Source organism: Carcharhinus amblyrhynchos, chromosome 32 (genome assembly GCF_965287045.1).
Source record: "Carcharhinus amblyrhynchos chromosome 32, sCarAmb.v2.hapA, whole genome shotgun sequence".
NCBI classification, from domain to species: domain Eukaryota; kingdom Metazoa; phylum Chordata; class Chondrichthyes; order Carcharhiniformes; family Carcharhinidae; genus Carcharhinus; species Carcharhinus amblyrhynchos.
This window is the reverse complement of record NC_137355.1, coordinates 20,080,002-20,100,193: the sequence shown is the minus strand read 5'-3', so window position 1 is coordinate 20,100,193 and position 20,192 is coordinate 20,080,002. Positions and strand designations below refer to the sequence as shown.

Sequence of the window (20,192 nt, the reverse complement as noted above, 5' to 3'; positions counted from 1 at the left end):
GTCTAATGCAGCCATGTGATTCACTAGGTCACTTTTGAGACCAGTAAAGGGTCAACCATGTGGGACCAGCGTTATAGGTCCAGATCGGGTAAGAATGGCAGATTTTCTTTCCCAAGGGGACATTAATTGGGTGTTTGTAACAATCCACTGGAATCAATTTACTGATGCCAATAAACTGAACTCAAATTACTGTCCATGGTGGGATTCGAACTCATTCTCTAGATCTATTGATCATTAAAATAACCAGTGTTTCTTCAGCAGAAAACAAACTATTCAACAGTGGAAAGTTTCTCTCTAAATTTTCCTTCCGAACAGGGGAAATATTGTTACATTTCATAGAATCCCGACAGTGCAGAAGGAGGCCATTTGGCCCCTTGAATTGTACCGGCTACAATCCCACTTAGACCCTATTCCCATCAGCCCTCATATTTACCCTGCTAATCCCCTTGACATTAGGGTTAATTTAGTTTGGCCAGTCAACCTAACCCACACATCTTTGGACTCTGGGAGGAACTTGGAGCACCTGGAGGAAACCCAGACAGACACAGGAAGAATGTGCAAACTCTATACAGATGGTGACCCGAGGCTGGGATTGAACCTGGGACCCTAGCGCTGTAAGGCAGCTGTGCTAACCACTGTGCCACCCTTAATGAGTTTTCTAATAGCCTGAACTCAAAAGGATCCGAAGTAGATGCTCAATGCGCCCTCCAGTGGTGGATGGTGATGATTAATGAGTAATAATTAGAAAAAGTTCTGTTTGATCTCTGCAACGTCTCCCTCAGCCCAGAGTCACTTGTCCATGAGTGCATTTAGTACCTGAACCATTCTCAATTACATTTCATTTATTTTCAGTAACATTAATTGTAGGAGTATACAGAATATATCTCTGGTAAAACTTTAAGGTGTGACTTTGCCCACATGGTGGGGCTTCACAAGCAGCATGCACTGGGTTACACTGAATAATCACCAGTTGGAAACCCCTTCACCATTAACTGCAGGAACTGAGTTCATTTGCAGTTCTGCAACACCACGACATGGACAGCTATTTCCACATGGAAGAGCAACAAATCTCAGGTAGACCAAAGAGCATCGTTCACTGAGTTGCTGGTCCTCCAGCAACCGGTATGTTTATCTTGTTGTGTATCCCTGTCTCAGTGTGTGTCCCTGACAACAGCCCACAGAGCACAAAGTTCTGTATTATGGAGTTACTCAGAATGAACTTTGACAATATCCATTTTCTAACGTTCTCTGCAGAGGCAGATTTAGAGCACGTGGTGCCCTGAGTTCATCTTCATTTCTGTCTCCCCCCACCCCTCTCACAGTGCACCCCCCCAATCCTTCCCATTCTCATCATTTCACTCACCTCGCTCACCTGGGATCTTCAAGGCAGCCTCTTACCTCACTTGTCGCCTGCTGGTGGCTAAGGCATGATTTCAGCATCTCATGTCTCACTGTTGCTCACCTGCCTCAGTCCTGGGTCAAGTTGCTTGGTCGCCCTCCATGCTGCTCCCCTCAGTGCTGGCTTTTGGCATCTCGCTGTTGCTGGTTTGCCCTAGGCTGAATTTTGCTCGGCTTTCGCAAAAATGGTGAAATCTCCGCAGCCTCTGCCTCTCCCTCCTCACCTAGTCACCTCTCTTCATTCCTTGTGCAAATGCAACTCAAATTAACCCTGCGTATGGTTCAGACCAGTGTTTTCCTGCTCTTTCAGATTCACCAATCAGAGTCAGATTTTACTCTGCATTGCCTGAGCCTTTCAGCAAATGCAGAATAATCTGACTCTGATTGGATGCCCAGTGCACCCTCTCTCATTGGTCAGGGCCCTATGCCTAGGCACAGAGCATTTCATTGTAAATCTGCCTCTGATTCTCTGCAAAAGCACATTCTAAATGGAGAGGGCTCTTCTCCATTGCAGCTACCTTGAGGGTAGTGTACGTTGCTGCTGAGACTCCAGGTATGCGTGGAGGGGATCTTACCTCTAGTTGAGATACCTCTTGGTGCTTGTTTGAAAGTTCTGGTGACAAGATGTTCTGTCAAATGATCGTCTGCTCAGGGAACCATCCGACTGGATCCACCATCTCCTTTTCCTGCAGGACTTTGAATAGATGGACATGAGGTCAACTCTGTCTTTCCACACAAACTTTTCCACATGGGGCAGATGTTTTGGCACGGTCAAACTGAATTATAATGTTCTGCAGCAACATGGCCAGTCCCATGCTTTGCAACACTGGGAACAGACAGAATCTCAGCACATCTTGCTTGCTGTCTCACTAGTCCAGCAGTTGACCTTGTGGCTTTCTGCTTAGAATGAATAAAACTTCTCCTTTAATAGCACAACAGCAAGTTGCATTTATAAATGCCTTTAACTTGGAAGAAAGATTTCAGAGGTGTAACATTAGTGGGAATGCTAAAATGTCTGCTTAACCCTCTCCTGATTTTAAGTCTGTTACTTCCTCAGACGTGAGCAGTACGAAAACCACCAGTTAGCCTGGCTCCAGCAGGTAGAGAAGTATGAAAAGGAACACCTTGGAGGATTTCAGCGGATTTACCCCAAGTCTGACTCCGAGAAATATGACACTTTCTTCAAACAAAGTGGATCGCTCTTTCAGGAGACAATTGCTTCCAGGGCAAGGGAAGAATGTGCCAGGTATGGATTGCGGGTACCTGGGTGGAGAAGAACCAGTCATGAGCAAGCAGGGGCCACACGATAGCCATTGATGTAGATGTAAGGTTGGATTGGTTATAAGTCCAGGTACAAACATGTGATGGCATTTCTTGTCTCATATTTAATTGTTCTGGCAATATATATTTGCAGTTGCTATATTTTCACAGCAGTGACAGTGGATGTTCAATGATGAATGGATAGTAACAGCCAGGTCGTTTTACCATGCAACAGCCTTACTCAGTACAGCTCTGTCCTAAGTTTTATATTATTTCATTTATCTGTATTACAAATACTGGCTAGAAATTATCCTTACCATATCTGTACAGGAATAAAGTATCATAGAACAGAATCCCTACAGTGCAGGAGGAAACCATTTGGCCCATCGAGTCTGCACCAGCCACAATCCCACCCAGGCCTTAATCCCGTAGACCCACAAATTTACCCTGCTAATCCCCTGACACTAGGGTTAATTTAGCATGGTCAATACACCTAACCTGCATGTCTTTGGACTGTGGGAGGAAACCAGAGCACTCACACAGACACGAGGAGAATGTGCAAACTCCACACAGACAATGATCTGAGGCCAGAATTGAACCCCAGTCCCTGGTGCTGTGAGGCAGCAGTGCTAACCACTGGGCCACCATGTCACACCTATGTTGTAGTTTACAAGGAAGTGTGCTTGGTGTGACAGCTTTGCTTTGTTATCTACCTTCAATATTCTGAAGGGTGTGATTTGTCCTCTGGTCTCGTTTCCATGGCACCTGTTTCTCTGTGGGATCCTGGTCACTTTTTCATCCATAAGCTTAGATATATACAGAGCAGCAAGCTGTTCAACTGTAGAAGTAGTATCATTGAGGCTGATGTTGTCCCTACTAATGTCCATGTGGGCACACATTCCCACAGGAGCAATCAGGAGCTGGAATCCTGGCTGTGGTAATTTTCTTTGCTCATAATCCACAAATGCTAATGACAATTCTGAGTCTTTAGAAATACCAGCTGGAATTAACTGGCACAAATTAAAGTTTATTTATTAGTCATAAGTAAGACTTATATTATCACTGCAATGAAGTTACTGTGAAATTCCCCTAGTTGCCACACTCCGGCATCTTCTCGGGTCAATGCACCTAACCAACACGTCTTTCAGACTGTGGGAGGAAACTGGAGCACCCGGAGGAAACTCCAGTGGTTGTTTGGGTATACTAAATGGGAATTGAGCAAAGCCAGTTCGCCTAACCAGCACATCTTTGGACTAAGGAAGGAAACCGGAGCACCCGGAGAAAATCCACGCAGACACGGGGAGAAGGTGCAAACTCCACACAGACAGTGACCCAAGCTGGGAATCGAACCCAGGTCCCTGGCGCTGTGAGGCAGCAGTGCTAACCACTGTGCCACCGTGCGGTACCAGTTCTTGACTGGTAGCTGGTACTTGGAATGTGTGTATTGCCTCAGAGTTGATCTCTATAAGCTTGCGTTGGCTGCATGTTGATTGATCAGTTCTTGGATACTCTGTGATCAGGCAGCAATTGGAGGAGATCCGGTTAAAGAATGAACCAAAGGAGCAGTTGTTAAAAGGAAGGAAGAAAGAAGTGAAGGACAACGGCCTGCAAGGGGAGTCAGGGGGTGAATCCCTAGCACTGGATCTACTCTCCAGGAAACCCCGCGGGGATGCAGCCTTTAAGAAGTTAAAGAAAGAGGTACTGTTTCCCATTATTATAACTTCAAACTTCCCTGGAGGAACCATGAGAACATTTCAAATATCCAGGGTTAAATGCCTGATACACTGTATGTGGGTGCTGATAAGGATGTTATTGTGCTGAAATTGTGTTAACCATTTTGCTAAATTAACAATCATAGAATTCCATTCACCAAATGTCATCTGATGAGCTTTTCAGTATTATGATATGGTAGAAATGATTTAGAGGCAGTATTCCTCTTCACCACTCCAGAATGTGCTGATTCATGTTAGATGATGGCTTATGGAATGTAGATGCCTCCTGGAGGCTTGGCTCAAGAGGCCATTCTTCACAGGTGAGCCTAGTCATTGAGTGTCAATGGTGTAAGGTGGTGGGGTTCAGACAGGTCCGGCACAAGGCGATCAGGAAGGTCTTCCTGCATCGCCAGTGCGAGGTCTAAGCAGTGCCAATAACTGGCAGGCTGCCCCCTATAATCTCTGCTTCTTCCCTAAAGTTTCCTGATGGGGTCCCTGTTGCAGGACGTCAGAGCAAGCTGGAGAGACTGCTTTCTGACATTCACACAAGCATCCCAGCACCATTATGCATTTGGCCTGGAAAAAGATGCTGAGAAGTTCTATGCCAACAACGTTATTCCTCGGACTTGTCTTCAATGTAGGAAGAACTTCAATAATCACAGAAACTGTAGGTCGACCTGACAGAAGAAGCGTAGTCAGCATTTAAAATACTTATTTGCACATTAGAAATCATATTACAATGGCTTTTCACAATCAGGCAGAGAACAACTTCACTAACCATTCACAAGCCAAGCTAAGATATTTTCACTTTTCATTGAGAACAGTGGCATCGTGATTACTTTATTGGATTAGTGAACCATAGGCCTGGATTAATGCTCTGGAAACATGGGTTCAAATCCCACAAGAGAAAGGAGTTTAAATTAAACTAGTTAGATAAATCTGGAGTAAAAAGCTAGTGTTAGCAATGGTGGCCATGTGATTACCAGATTACTGTTCAAACCCATTGGTTGAATAATATCCTTCAGGGAAGGCAATATGCAACCTTTTACCTGGTCTGGAGCTCTTTTGGGAATTTTGATGTACTGTCTTTATGGGTAGCATAAATCACTGTATCAATCAATCTGCAATCTCCTAAAGGAGTTCTCAGTATCTAAACCTCCTTCTTGCATATATCTCATAGTCATAGCTTCTGAAGGGCAATGTTTTATTATCTCATTTATTTGACTTGTATTAAAGATAGAGAATGTGTGACAATTTTACGTCCACATAAAGGCAATGAAAATAAATTGCAATACTCTGTTTACAGCCAAAACAAGGCATCTTAGGTGAGTATAGGTCTTCATTCTCTCCAGCTGACTTGAAAAATCACATCTTTCCCCACCATTCTCCTTTCCCACTATCGTACTGTTCAGCACACTCACATGGGCACATTGTACCATTTCTCTTTCTCATTCTAGATATATTCACCTCTTCCTTTTCTCCCTTTGCACCACACACACACGCACCACAAATATTTTCTTCTCACTTCCTAGAACTTGCACAAGCACCCATTCCTCCAAGCACTCCTTTCCTCATTTCACATTCCGCACACTTCATTACCTCCCTATCCTCATTCCGACTTGCTCCTTCTCCAGCTCTCATCAAATGCATTTGCACAGACCCTACACATTTCCACTTAGACTTCCAACAGTTGCTCACTGAGATGCATCCTCTCTGTCTCTGCAGAACAAGGCAGCACAAAATAGCAAAAGGATGAGCAAGATTGGAGGAGAACTATTCAACATCACAACTGTCACCCAAAAAGAGCACACAGCCCTGGACTCTGGTGGCCCAGTCAAAAACATGAACATGGTGGAAGATAAGCCTGGCAGCTTATCTCAGCAGAGTATCTGCAAATGTGCTTGTGTCTTCTTTCACTTCATGAACCCCCACAACATCAAGCTGCATTGCCACCTGAGACTGTCACCTCCTAATGTTCAGTCTCTTGGTGCTATCTTAACTTTTTTTGCTTTTCCCTTTCCTCCAGGACCATCTCAGCACTTGGAATTTGCAGAATATGCCTTGGAGGAGGATAGTCCTCTGAAGGATGCAGCTTTGCATGTTCCATCTCTCCCAGGCACCAACTCAGTCACTGGTATTCCACATAGGCTAAAAAACCAGCCACAAGGGGTCTGCTTCTGGTGAAAAGACCTAGCAAGAGTGAGCAGCAGCAATTACTGGTGGCAGGAGCAGCCCAGCATCAGTCTGGCTTGTTGGAGAGTGAAGCTCATGCCCAGTGTTTCTCGGTGGCACAAAAGCTCAAGGGACACAGCCAAGAAAATGAAGCTGCTTTCCTCACATAAGCAGCTGGAGCAGATATTGGAAGCTCTATCATAGTTGTTCCAGCGCGATGAAGACATAGAAGAATCTGCTCCTTGCCTCTGACGCCAGTTCACATAGCATCAGCACTCTGCATTGACTACCTCAGGAATGGTACAGCCAGGCCTTCAGGAGACTTGGCATTGCTACCCTCTGGAGCAGAGTAGCTACAATGCAGTTCCATCTTGGAGAGACAGAAACAGAGAGAGATCCATTTGGAAGGGTGACTGACTCTCTGCAGTCACTCAACTGCATATCAGTGGAAGCGATAAGTTCCCCCATCCCAGTATGATGGACACAGCACCTGTTGGCTTCTCGCAGGATATCTGCACATGTCCCTTTGTTATGCTTTCCATCAGGCATGAAGTCAGAGAGTTTGCTGGGACCAGGCAGCCAGCTTGGGATTAGCAACTGGGACTTCAGGAGCTGAACCACCCAGAAGTCATCAAACGCAAGCATCCCAAAGCTGTCTAGGTGAACAGTGGCAAGCGGTAGCCTTCTACCAGCTTTGTTCAACCCAAAGGAGGAATAGCATTAGGAAATCTTATAAAAAGGCACATGATTGACAGTTGGGTGATTACTAAATTAATAGCAATTATACTTTTGGGAATTGAATTCAACATTTTTGGCAGTGTGGTTTCATAGCAACTTCTATGTCTGCATTGTCACCACATCATTGATATAAAAGTTGGCTGAATGATCTCTGTGTAATTAAGTGATGGCAGAGGTAAAGAGGGCTGTTAATGAGAGGAAGGGATGAGCAAGTCAGTGGAAGTACTGACCCTTATAGTGTTGGCTCTCCATTGGTGCTACCTCACCTTCTCCCAGGTCACAACATGCACCAGCCACTGTGCTCAGTGGGTAGCATTTTCGCCCTCTATCAGAAGGTGGTGGGTTCAAGTCCTTAATACTTGAGAACAAAATCCAGGCTGACTCTTCAGTTCATACTGAGCAAGTGCCACAATGTCGGAAGTGCCGTCCTTCAAATGAGACTGAACCAACTCTCTCAGCCAGACACAGTTGATCTCCTGACACTGTTTTAAAGAGCAGGGGAGTTAATCTCCATATCCTCATCACTAAACACCAGATTATTGGGTCGTTGCTGTTTGTAGGAGCTTCATGTGTACAAATTGGCTGCTGCATTTCCTACATTACAACAGTACTACACTACAAAAGCACTTAATTGGCTGTAAAATACTTTGGGATGTTCCAGGGTAGTGAAAGATGCTGAATAAATACAGGTTTGCCTTACTCACCAGGTGATATCTGTTATTGTTACTTAGTCTCGTCCAAGTCCAATTCCTTCTGGCACCTGATTCTCCACTTCTGTGGCCCTACAGTGTGCTTCATAATCATCCTGCTGGCCCATGGATTTGATTATACCTCTGTTGTTTGGAGATTGAAGGTGTTATTAAACAGTGGGTAAGCAATTTGATTTGTTCCCCCACCAGCCATCCTCTGACATTGGTGGAAGGTTGCATATTGGGATTATAATTGCTTGTCTCAGCACAGTTATCCAAGTTCACTATTCAGCAGACGTCACTTGGTGCCAATTAGGAGCAGGAGCCCTTGACATCATTTCTTTCCTTATCAGGGACACATGCGAGTCTAATCAGATGTCCTTAATTTTAATATAAGAATCAAGTTGAAGAGGATAGGTAAATCGATGGCAACTTAAAGTTTAAAGTTTATTTTGTTAGTGTTAGAAGTAAGCTTACATTCACGCTGCAATGAAGTTACTGAGAAAATCCCCTAGTCGCCACACTTGCAATATCTTGCAGAAATTTGATAAATACCTTTCAAAATACTAGTCAGATTAGAAGGTGCAGTGGATGAACTGATGGTGTGTGCCCACTGGAATTTGGGTTTCAATCTAGCCAGGGGGAGCGGGGTATCTCCCTGTCCGATGGCTGCAAGGATATGACATCAAAGGGGTTTGAGCATTCATGAATCCCGGACTGCCTGGAGATTGGCACTAAATTGACACTCTCATGCAAAGAGGATGGCTGGAAAGATGAGCTATTGGAACAATAGAGCAGAATAGACAGCACCTACTTCTACATGCTACTGTTTTCCAACTGACCAGGGATCCTTGTTGCTGCCATTGCGTGCTTAGAATGGGAGTCCTGTAACTCATTAATCCCTTGACACTTAGAACATTTGCTGGAAAATTCTGAAAAAGAAACAACTGGAATGGAGTTGTTCAGTGAAAGGTGTTAAATTATGCCTCTTTAATTCTGTTGTAGGTCACAGAGCAGAGTGACTATCCCATTCACCTCTGTCGAATGATTTTTCAGGATGTGTCTCCCGAATCTGATTAGTTCAAATGCATACATTCTCTGCCCGTGTCAATAAAAATATTGTAAAATAATGCAATGACTTACTAATTCTGTTTTAATTGTGCTTTGCATCAATCAAAATGTTACAGAAAATTCAGAAAAAGGCAACAGGAGTGTCTGGTACTCTGTCTGAATATTGTTTCTGAATTTGTCTTAATTTGATTTAATGTACATTGAAAGCTCTCAGGGTGACAGCTTCCTCTGGTAACAGCTTTCCGAAGGAAAAAGCAGCGTATTAGGCATGAGTTAATGTTTTAGCCAAACAGATTAGGATCATGCAATCAAAAGAAACAATGCTGGAAAATCTCAGCAGGTCTGGCAGCATTTGTAAGTAGAGAAAAGAGCTGACATTTTGAGTCCAGATGATCCTTTGTCAAAGCTTTGAGTGAGACCATAGGAGGATTTATAAATGATTTTTACTCTCGTGATTTCATAGGTTTTCTCTCCTTACAGATGCTGCCAGACCTGCTGAGATTTTCCAGCACTTTTTCTTTTGGTTTCGGATTCCAGCATCCACAGTAACTTGTTTTTATTTAGATTAGTATCATGTTCCTGGTGTTTCCCTAAGGTGACAGGTGACAGTGCTGGTGATTTTCCGATGCACATAATGTGTTTTCATTATGTAACAGATTGTGTAATTCTTTGACATAGTTGGCTATTTCCCATTTTGTTTCTGATCCATCTTGGGATGTGAGCATCACTGACAAGGCCAGCATTAGTTGCCAGTATGTAATTGCCTTAAAAAGTGCTTAAATCAGTGAACTTGCAATATTTTGCTGTTACATTAATGATGCTGAAAAGTAATGAGAAGCCCCAGAAAGAGAGCAAAGGGAGATTTAGAATATCAGGGCCTTGCTTTTCTAAGGGCTGGATTTTCCAGTGTTGTTGACCTGGTCTTTTCAGAACAGAGATTATCCAAATTGGTGATTGACTTGGAAATAGATATCAGACTTACAAATGCTGCATTCATTTGGATATTCCCAATTGTTGTATCATCTTGCTGCTGCACTAATGTATCTTTAATCAGACAAAATATCCAAATGCAAAACTTGGGTTTACCTCGTCGACACAGAGGTAGTTTGAAAGTTAGTCTAGTCCAGTGGACGAAAGTGAAGGTCAGATGGATACTGAGCTGCATTAGCAAGGATGGTCTTGAGGTTCCATGTCTATCTGAACTGATTTCAATTTGCATGACAGTAAGGGAGGTACATATGGCTTTAGTATTCATAGGCTAGAAAGAAGAAAATTCTGCTTATTCTTGGTTGTGATAGGACTTTGCTGTAATGCTTTCTGTAGTAGAGTACCCTAACCTGACACCTTTAGACTGGATGCTTATAAGACATGTCAGAGGGCTGCCATGATTTGGTATAGTAAGAAGTCTCACAGCACCAGGTGAAAGTCCAACAGGTTTATTTGGAATTATAGTTTTTGGAGCACTCCTTCATCACTCACCTGATGAAGCTTGTGCTAGGACTATAACTGTGAGACTTCTTACTGTGCCCACCCCAGTCCAATGCTGGCATTTCCACATCATAAGAACATAAGAAATAGGAGCAGGAGTAGGCCATCTAGCCCTTCGAGCCTGCCCCGCCATTCAATAAGATCATGGCTGATCTGAAGTGGCTCAGTTTCACTTTCCCGCTTTCTCCCATAACCCTTAATCCCCTTGCCTACCAAAAACCTATCTACCTGCGACTTAAATATATTTAGCGAGGCAGCCTCCACCACTTCAACGGGCAGAGAATTCCAGAGATTCACTACCCTTTGAGTGAAGAAGTTCCTCATGATTTGGTATGGACAGGGTGAAAAAGACATGGTGAAGTAAATCAGTATAAAATAAAATCTAATTTCATCATATCATATTTGCTAACAGTATAGATAAAAAAAATCAATCAGGGTTTATAGAACCACGTAGCAATTACTACACAGAAACCACTCACTCAGCTCAATCAATTCATCCCTATTGATCTTTACCCTTCACATGAGCACACAAACTGTGATCAATTCACTATAATTCTATATTACAAAATGTGTTCAGCAGGAAGCTAACAATGTCATAATGGATAGCATTCTAGACAGTTGCTTCAGGCAAATGGTCTTAGTGACCACAATCATCCCCTCACTGAGACTTGTCCTAGTTAGTTGTGCCATCACTTTGTCCTTGTCTTTGGCTCTAACTCATCCAAAATTTTACCTCCAACCGTCATATCATGTCCCATTGACTCCAGTTTGCCCCCATCACCCTGTCCTTACCAACCTAAACTGGCTTTCTACCTATGAAAACAAGGCAATAAAAATCATTTACAAATCCTTCTATGGCCACTCCCAATTCTACTATATTGTTAATATTTCATGCCCATGTTCTTTGATCTTTTAATTCTTGTTCCCTGTGCATTTCTTTGTTTCCCCTACTAACAATAAAAACCTTACCCCAACATCTCTCTCCCTGGTTCACCTTTTAAAATAATTCCCAAAGGCTATCTCTCTGATCAAGCTTTGGCGCACACTTCCGCTCAACATATCTGCAGATCTTTACTATATGAAAGGTGTACACGTGCAAGTTGCTGCTGATTTGAACTCAGTCCCTTCCCTCGAGTAGCTGCTTCAGTTCCACGAGCATCAGAAGATCTTTCAAATGCCCATTCTGAGTGGCCGTTTTTAATAAGTGAGCATTGAGAATGTCGGAAGACCTTGTCAAGCTTGTCATCACTCAATGTCCATGCAGAAACTTTCCAGCAGGACATTCTGAATGGCGATTAAAAATAAGGATCCGGGCTGTTTTTCCTTCTCTTGGTGATAGTGAAACCGATTGCACTGCTCCTGCTACTGAACGCAGCTTCCCAGAGGACAAGGTCAATGACTGAAATTAGCATCTGAACACCTCCTGACCCACCCATTAACGGCTGTAAGTCTGATGGTTATTGCAATCTTTTCTCCAAATAAATTCCAGAACTTGATTGCCCATTCGGCCTTGTCTAATCGATGTTTTCTCCCCTTTCTGCCCATCTACAGGAAGTCATAGACACCATGAAACCACTGGATATAATTGAAGAGGAGGAGTTGCAGCGACTCAGTGGCCTACTGCAGCGGGAAAACCTCCTCCGAGCTCTGGGTGTTGTCGAGCAAGTTTACCGTATATTGCAAAACACTCCTGGTGTTAACTGCAGTGTGCAAACTGCTCCTCCATTCGCTGCTAGCCAAAATAAAGTGAGTTGCACAGTGTGAAAGAGTTAACTGGTAATCCTTCCACTTTGCACTCTTGTGGGGGGCCTTGCCCACCAGGAATTATAGACCAGGGAGGGTGCTGCAGGGTTTAAGATTGTAAAGTGCGGGCGGCTGCGTTTCTAGCAGGTAAAACTCTCCACTGGGAGCACAAAGTTTGTAAATGGCTTGTTTCATAGAATAGAATTGTAGAATTGCTACAGAAGGAGGCCATTCAGCCCATTGTTTCTGCACCAAACACAATCCCACCCAGGCCCTATCCCCACAACTCCATGCCCATCTAGTCCCCCTGACACTAAGGGGCAACTTAGCATAGCCAATCAACCTAACCCACACATCTTTGGACTGTGGGAGGAAACCCGTGCAGACACAGGGAGAATGTGCAAACTCCAGACAGACAGCGGCCCAAGCCAGGAATCGAACCGCGGTCCCTGGTGCTGTGAGGCAGCTAACCACTGTGCCACCATACCACCCCAATACACACGGGAAATACTAACTCCCTGCATTTCACCTGAGGGACCAATCTTCAAGTGTGAACCTAACCAACAAGGTGAGCAATTTTCAGCTGATCTGCCTGTTGGGCTACTGATGGAATTGGGTGTAATGTTAGTTATACATCCCCCTATTGGGCGTCATGTCAAACAGTGTCTCTCCTTATCCTGCGAAAGAGGAAGAGTTAGACTAAAATGATCTCTGCCTGAGAGCCAGCATCTAACTTAGTGGTGAGTATATCAGAATTGAGTCTGATCTTGTCCTCACTCAGTGATTACAAGCACACTTCCTGCCACTTGGATAAAGAAAGAACAAGCATTTATCAAGCCCCAAAGCTTCCCACAAGCAATGAAGTACTTTCAAAGTGTAGTTACTTCTAATATAGGAAATGCGGCAACCAATTTGCATTCAGCAAACTCCTGCAAACAGCAATGAGATAAATGAACAGTTCATCTGTGTTTTTTCAGAAGGTACTATTGTTATATATTGACCATCAGGGAACTCCACTGTTTTTATTCAAATAATGATGTGGGATCTTTCCCAGCCGAGAAGGCCTCAATTTAGTGTTTTATTATGAGCCTCCAGCAGAGCAACACTGAGTGTGGAATTTTACCGGCACGTCCACCTGAGGTTCATATGATCCCACCTGAGGCCAACGGAGAATGCCTGGAATTGGGGCAGGTGTGCCGGTAAAATTCCAGCCTGAGTGTCAGCCTAGATTTTGCCAACCTAGATTTTCAGTGGACAGGATCATGGACTCACAATCTTCTAACTCTTGATTTGATTTATTATTGTCACATGTATTGGGTTACAGTGAAAAATATTGTTTCTTCTGCGCTATACAGACAAGAAATACCATTCATAGAGTACATAGGGGAGAAGGAAAGGAGAGGGTACAGAATATAGTGTTTACAATCATAACTAGGGTGCAGAGAAAGATCAGCTCAAGAAACGATAGGACATTCAAAAGTCTGGTGGCAGCAGAGAAGCTGCACATGATCTCAGACTTTTGTATCTTTTTCCTGATGGAAGAAGGTGGAAGAAAGAATGTCCGGGGTGTGTGGGGTCCTTGATTATGCCGGCTGCTTTTCCAAGGCGGTGAGAAGTGCAGACAGGGTCAATGGACGGGGGAGGCTGGTTTGTGTGATGGATTGGGCTATGTTCACAACCCTTTGAGGTTTCTTGTGGTCTTGGCCAGAACAGGAGCCATACCAAACTGTGATACAATCAGAAAGAATGCTTTCTATGGTGCATCTGTAAAAATTGGTGAGAGTTGTAGTGAACATGCCGAATTTCCTTAGCCTCTTGAGATAGTAGAGGCATTAGTGGGCTTTCCTAACTATAGCTACATCCATATAGTGATAGATTTTCAGTGGACTGGAGCTTGAACCCACAGTCCTCTAACGATTGACACAGTTGTGTTACCCATTGAGCAACTGTTGAGAGATAGCAGAAATGCAAATTCTGCCTAACTTGTAAAAAATGCATACTAGGCCAGAGGTTTAAAACTAATTCTAAAAGCCCTATCATTGCCCCAGAAATGCTAACATGTGCTACTTCTAGATCATCCTCTTCTGTACACAAGTGGTGTAATTTGGCACTGACCATTGGAAAGAAGAGAAGGTTAAATATTACTCACCTTGCCTTCTGACACCGACTCCTTCCCATGATTTAGTTCAACAGTCACTTATTATACATTCCTTCTATCCTACAATGTACACATTTCTAGAAATGGAAGTGATTCTGCATTTATTGTGTACAAGTTATATTCACCTGGTCACTGTGTAAAAGTTCAATATTTCTCATAAAATTGAAAAGTTCTAAAGCACATTTTAGCACCACTTTGTTCCACAAATTTTACTTGGTGTGAATTGGGCTGGCATGGTGGCACAGTGGTTAGCACTGCTGCCTCACAGTGCCAGGGCTCCAGGTTCAATTCCTGGCTTGGGTCACTGTCTGTGTGGAGTTTGCACATTCTTCCTGAGTCTGTGTGGGTTTCCTCCGGGTGCTCCGGTCCTCCCACAGTCCAAAGATGTGCAGTTTAGGTTGATTGGCCATGCTAAATTGACCCTAGTGTCAGGGGGAATGGCGAGGGTTATGGGAATAGGGCCTGGGTGAGATTGTGGTCGGTACATACTGAATGGCCTTCTTTCGTACTGTCAGGATTTTAGGAATTTTATGCCAATTCCAGGCACACACCAGTCTCAGCAGCAAGCACTCCTACATCAGCACTGTTTAGATGCAGAGTAGAGCTCTCTCTGCAAGGCCTCTACTGCCTATGTACTGCGGTCCAAATTTAAAGCATCGAAAAGGTTGCCAACTTAGTACTTCTCAGTGCAGAGAGTTGGAGGCAGTTTTGTGTCATGGGCTTGTGCCAACTCTTGTTCATTCTTTGAGGTGAATCTGTCCATGTTGACCATAAGGTGTACATCAAGACTGGACAAGATCATTTCTATTGGACAGCAGACTGGCCTGAATGAATACCTCACATTACTACCCAGTTTCCCCAAACATTTTATTCTCAAGCAACTCTTGACCTTAAGACAGCACGGTGGCATAGGAATTAGCACTGCCGCCTTACAGCTTCAGGGACCCGGGTTCAATTCTGGTTTTGGGTGACTATCAACGTGGAGTTTGCATGTTCTTCCCCCATGTCTGAGTGGCTTTCCTCCCACAATCCAAATATGTGCAGGTTAGGTGAATTGGCCATGGGAAATATGTGGGATTACGGGGATGGTGCGGGGGGATAGGGCCTGGGTAAGATGCTCTGTCATAGTCATAGAATAGAATTCTACAGTGCAGAAGGAGACCATTCAGCCCATCGTGTTTGCACCCACCACAATCCCACCTGGGCCCTATCGCCATAACGCCATGCATTTATCCTAGCTAGTCCCCCTACACTAAGGGGCAATTTATCATGACCAACCCACCTAACCTGCACATCTTGTTGGAGGAAATCCACGCAGACACAGAGAGAATGTGCAAACTGCACACAGACAGTGACCCAAGCCGGGAATCAGACCATGATGCAACAATGCTAGCTACTGTACCACCATGCTGTCTGAGTTGGCAATGGGCCTCTTCTGCATCATGGGGTTTCTATGATTCTATGACCAAATATTACCGGAGTTTTTGTTATTCCTGCGTTTTACCAGCCTAACCATTCATGGAATCTCAATTCATAGCAGTGGCAGAACAGTGACAGTGACATATTCAACTGCCCTGCCCATGTACAATAATGAATTTGCTAAATGTAAGGGGAAGCCGAGAGCAGACAAAAGGGTAATGGGGAAAGAGTGAGGGCTATGGGCTAATGGGTAGAATGCTGTGCTGTATAATTCAATTAAATCTAGATTAGAGGAAATAAATAAGGTTGTAAACTGAATCTTCAGAATTTGTCTGTCCCAGGAGTCACAGAGGACAAGAGCTAGAGCAGGCGACAGCAATGGGATCTTCAGTGGGTTCAGGATGAAGGAATTTAGCAAGGCAAATAGTGCAACACAATCACACAAAAACAGAAAATGCTGGAAAAACTTCAGCAGGCCTGACAACACCTGTGGAGAGAGAATAGAGCCAACGTTTCAAGTCTGGATGACTCTTCAACAGGGCACAATGATTACTTAAAACGACTGCTCCTTCAAAGATTCAATGCTCATGTGAAATACGGTGTGATAATACAGACCAGGAGGTCTGCACATTTTATCCACAGTCTATATTGAGTTACTGTGAAATTCCCCTAGTTGCCACATTCTGGCACCTGTTCAGGTCAATGCACTCAACCAGCAGGTCTTTCAGATTGTGAGAGGAAACCGGAGCACCCGGAGGAAACCCACTATGTTGAGTTAAGGGATAGTGTCGTAGGCCTCAGCAGCACCTGTTGGCTAGCAAGGCCAAAAGCCAAACCAAGTGTTTCTGTTCCTCATCACTGACCAAAATATATGAATGTGAGGAAGGTTAAACATTGCTGTGATGCTCAGCCTGGTCAGTATACAATGATTAGGTTCAAATAGTTACAGCTCTTATTTTGGAAACAAACTGGAGGGAAGCCTAGTACTTGCAGAACTGTACCCTTATAAGAGTCAGCACATTCGGGAGAGCTTGGGAGAAAATATCTGAGAAAAATGTGCAGAAAATGTACTACCAAAGCTTGATCTGTCTTTCAGCAGCAACAGTCATCAAGACAGATTATCTGGCCATTTATCTCAATTGCTGTTTGTAAGATTCTGCTGTGCACACTATGGCTACTGCGTTTGGCTACATGTATGAACATACTTAAGAAAAACATACTCATCTGGCTGTGAAGTGCTCCAGCATTTCCAGAACAGATGAGTTAGCTCTTTCCCTCTCCATTAACTCAGTCTGGACTGATTTTCTGAATGAACTTACAAGACTTGGATGTACTTTCATAGAATCGCTACAGTACAGAAGGAGGCCATTTGGCCCATCAGGCTTGTACCAACCACAATCCCACCCAGGACCTATTCCCATAACCTCACCCATTTGCCCTGCTAATCCCACTGACACTAGATTCAGTTTAGCATGGCCAATCAACCTAACCCGTATATCTTTGGAGTGTGAGAGGAAACCGGAGCACCTGGAAGAAACCCACGCAGGGAAAATGGGCAGACTCCACATAGATAGTGACCCAAGCCGGGAACTGAATCTGGGTCCCTGGCGCTGTAAGGCAGCACTGTGCAGCCCCAGAGTCACTGGGGCTAAGTCACTGCAGAAGTTGCCCTGATCACCCTTTGTATCTTTGAACGCAGGAGAAACAGCATCTGTTTCTTTGGATCCCCTGCCGCTGTTACGATGGATAATCAGCAGAGCCTCTGTGGGACCAGCTGGAAATTCCTCTGAAACCAATCAATGTTAGGTTGCCAACATGTCTGTAGTGCAGCATGGAAAATTTAAAGAAAGTAAAATCAGCTGGTCAAACAAATAGTGCGGGGCAACTGCAGTATTGAACAGTCTCATTGTAAGCTAGCTGTCTGACACAAATGGAACTCTGTTATGTTTAAGAGTTTCCCAAACTCAATTAGTACAGAATCTTTAGTGCACCCCTTCTCCCTCTTGAAGACACACCCGACAACAAATCGGAGACACTAGGTTGTCCTCCTTGGAGAAGAGAAAATTGAGAGATTTGATGGAGGTGTCCAAAATTAAAAGGGATCCAGACAGATTATCCATAGAGAAACTATTCCCATTGGTGGAAGGGTCGAGAGCCAGAGAATCATGGAATCCCTACAGTGCAGAAGATGGCCATTCAGCCCATCAAGTCTGTGCTGACCATGATCCCACCCAGGCCCTATCTTTGTAACCCTACGTAATCCCCCTGATACTAAGGGGAAATCACACCCAGACCTGTTCGTCATAACCCCAAGTATTTACCCCACTAATCCCCCTAATCTACACATCTTGGGAAACTAAGGAGCAATTTAGCATAGCCAATCCACCTAACCCAGAGGACAGATTTAAAGAGGGAAAGAACCAGATAAGACATGAATTAAAAAATCCCTGTACGCAGTGAGTAGTTAACATCTGGATTGCACTGCCTCAGAGTGTTGTGGGGGCTTTCAGAAATGAATTGGATAAGCATCTGAAGGGAAAACAAAACTGCTAAACAAAGCCAGAAGTATCTGTATCTGTGCTGGGTGGTATTTACACATTAACTTCATTAGCTTTTTCTTGTCTTGTTCCCTTCACCATGGGAGGATGCTGCCTTGAACTGGTACACCTTTCACAATGTATTTGTTGAGCTGGTTAGGTTAGGGAATTGAGGGATATGGGGATGGAGCTGGAAAGTGTTAATGTAGAAGATATCAGTCACGACCTTTCTGAATGGTGGAGCAAGCTCACGTGGCCCTTTGCTTTACTGCTGCTCCTCTGGAGAGGCTGGAAAAGGCCTGAGCAAAATTGTTCTTGCGGGAAGCCGGCAGGGCTTGACTCATTCCTTCTGTGCTGTAACCATTCTAACGTTTTAAGCTGATAAAGGATTCAGTTGCAAATTGGCAAGCGCCAAGACATAGAGGGAGGAGTTTATAACTAACCAGCAAAATCTACATTGCTTGCCAGCACAGACTACTGGTGGGAGTCATGTTCAGGCACTGACTTGCACAGTTATCTGTGCATTTTATCTTAGAATCATAGAATAGAAGCTGAGAATACAGAATGGGTCACTTGTCCTATTGTACCTGTGCTGAATTTTAATAGACCCATCCACTTAATCCCACACCTGTTCACACATTAGCAGGACATGATTGGATGCACTGTGATCCTCTCAAATGTTTAATTGCTGGGCGGCACAGTGGCACAGTCATTAGCACTGCTGCCTCACAATGCCAAGGACCTGGGCTTAGTTCTGGCCTCAGGTGATTGTCTGTGTGGAGTTTGCATGTTTGCCCCATGTCTGTGTGGGTTTCATCCGGGTGCTCCGGTATCCTTCCACAGTCGAAAGATGTGCAGGTTAAGTGGATTGGCCATGCAAAATTGCCCTTTAGTCTCCAAAGATGTGCCTGTTAAGTGGATTGGCCATGCTAACTTGCCCCTCAGGGGATTTTCACAATAATTTCATTGCAGTGTGAATGTAAGCCTACTTGTGATTAATAAATAAACGTTACTTTTAGTGTCAGGCGGATTAGCAGAGTAAATACTTGGAGTTTCGGGGATAGCAGGCTCGATGGGCCAAATGGCCTCCTGCATTGTAGGGATTCTATGATTCTATTCTAATCTTGTGACTCTGTCATAATAAATTAGGAATTGGGCAAGAGAGGCAAGGCATAAGAACATAAATCATAGAACCCCTACAGTACACAAGGAGGCCATTTGGCCCATTGCGTCTGTATCGACCACAATTCCACCGAGGCCCTAAACCCCACACGTTTGCTCTGCTAACCCCTGACACTGAGGGTCAATTTAACATGGCCAATCAACTTAACCCGCACATCTTTGGACTGTGGGAGGAAAATGGAGCACCTGGAGGAAACCCACGCAGACACAGGGAGAACGTGCAGACTCCACACAGACTGACCCAAGGCTGGAATTGAACCTGGGACCCTGGCGCTGTGAGGAAACAGTGTTAACCATTGTGCCACCATGCCATCAAATAAATGGAAGCAGGAGCAGACCCTATGGCCCCTTGTGCTTATTCCACCATTTAGAAAGACATATTTTACATCAACTCCACTTTCCAGTCCTACCCCTATATTCCTCAATTCTCTCATCTAACCATTTCAACAAGTACATCTCGAATTGTATACCAGTCAACACCCTTGTTGTGAAGGAAATCAGATAAGAACCAGCCAATATTGTTAAAATATGTAAATATCACAAAAGATAGATACAGATATTTGTGGTTTGGTTGGGTATTCCATTAGATTGGGTTTGTGTCCTGTAACCACTCATCTTGTATGTT

At 44.1% G+C, this 20,192-nt stretch overlaps 1 protein-coding gene across 1 annotated transcript in view; it reads left to right on the top strand.

The window, feature by feature from the left end:
* LOC145360669 (tubulin polyglutamylase ttll6-like) overlaps positions 1-20,192 on the top strand; it is a 47,005-nt gene that overhangs the window by 22,992 nt on the left and 3,821 nt on the right. The window contains exons 12-14 of the mRNA XM_080216018.1: positions 2,456-2,644; positions 4,179-4,356; positions 12,080-12,274. Of these exons, the coding sequence (XP_080072144.1) occupies positions 2,456-2,644; positions 4,179-4,356; positions 12,080-12,274 (562 nt within the window). The remainder of the gene's footprint in view (positions 1-2,455; positions 2,645-4,178; positions 4,357-12,079; positions 12,275-20,192) is intronic.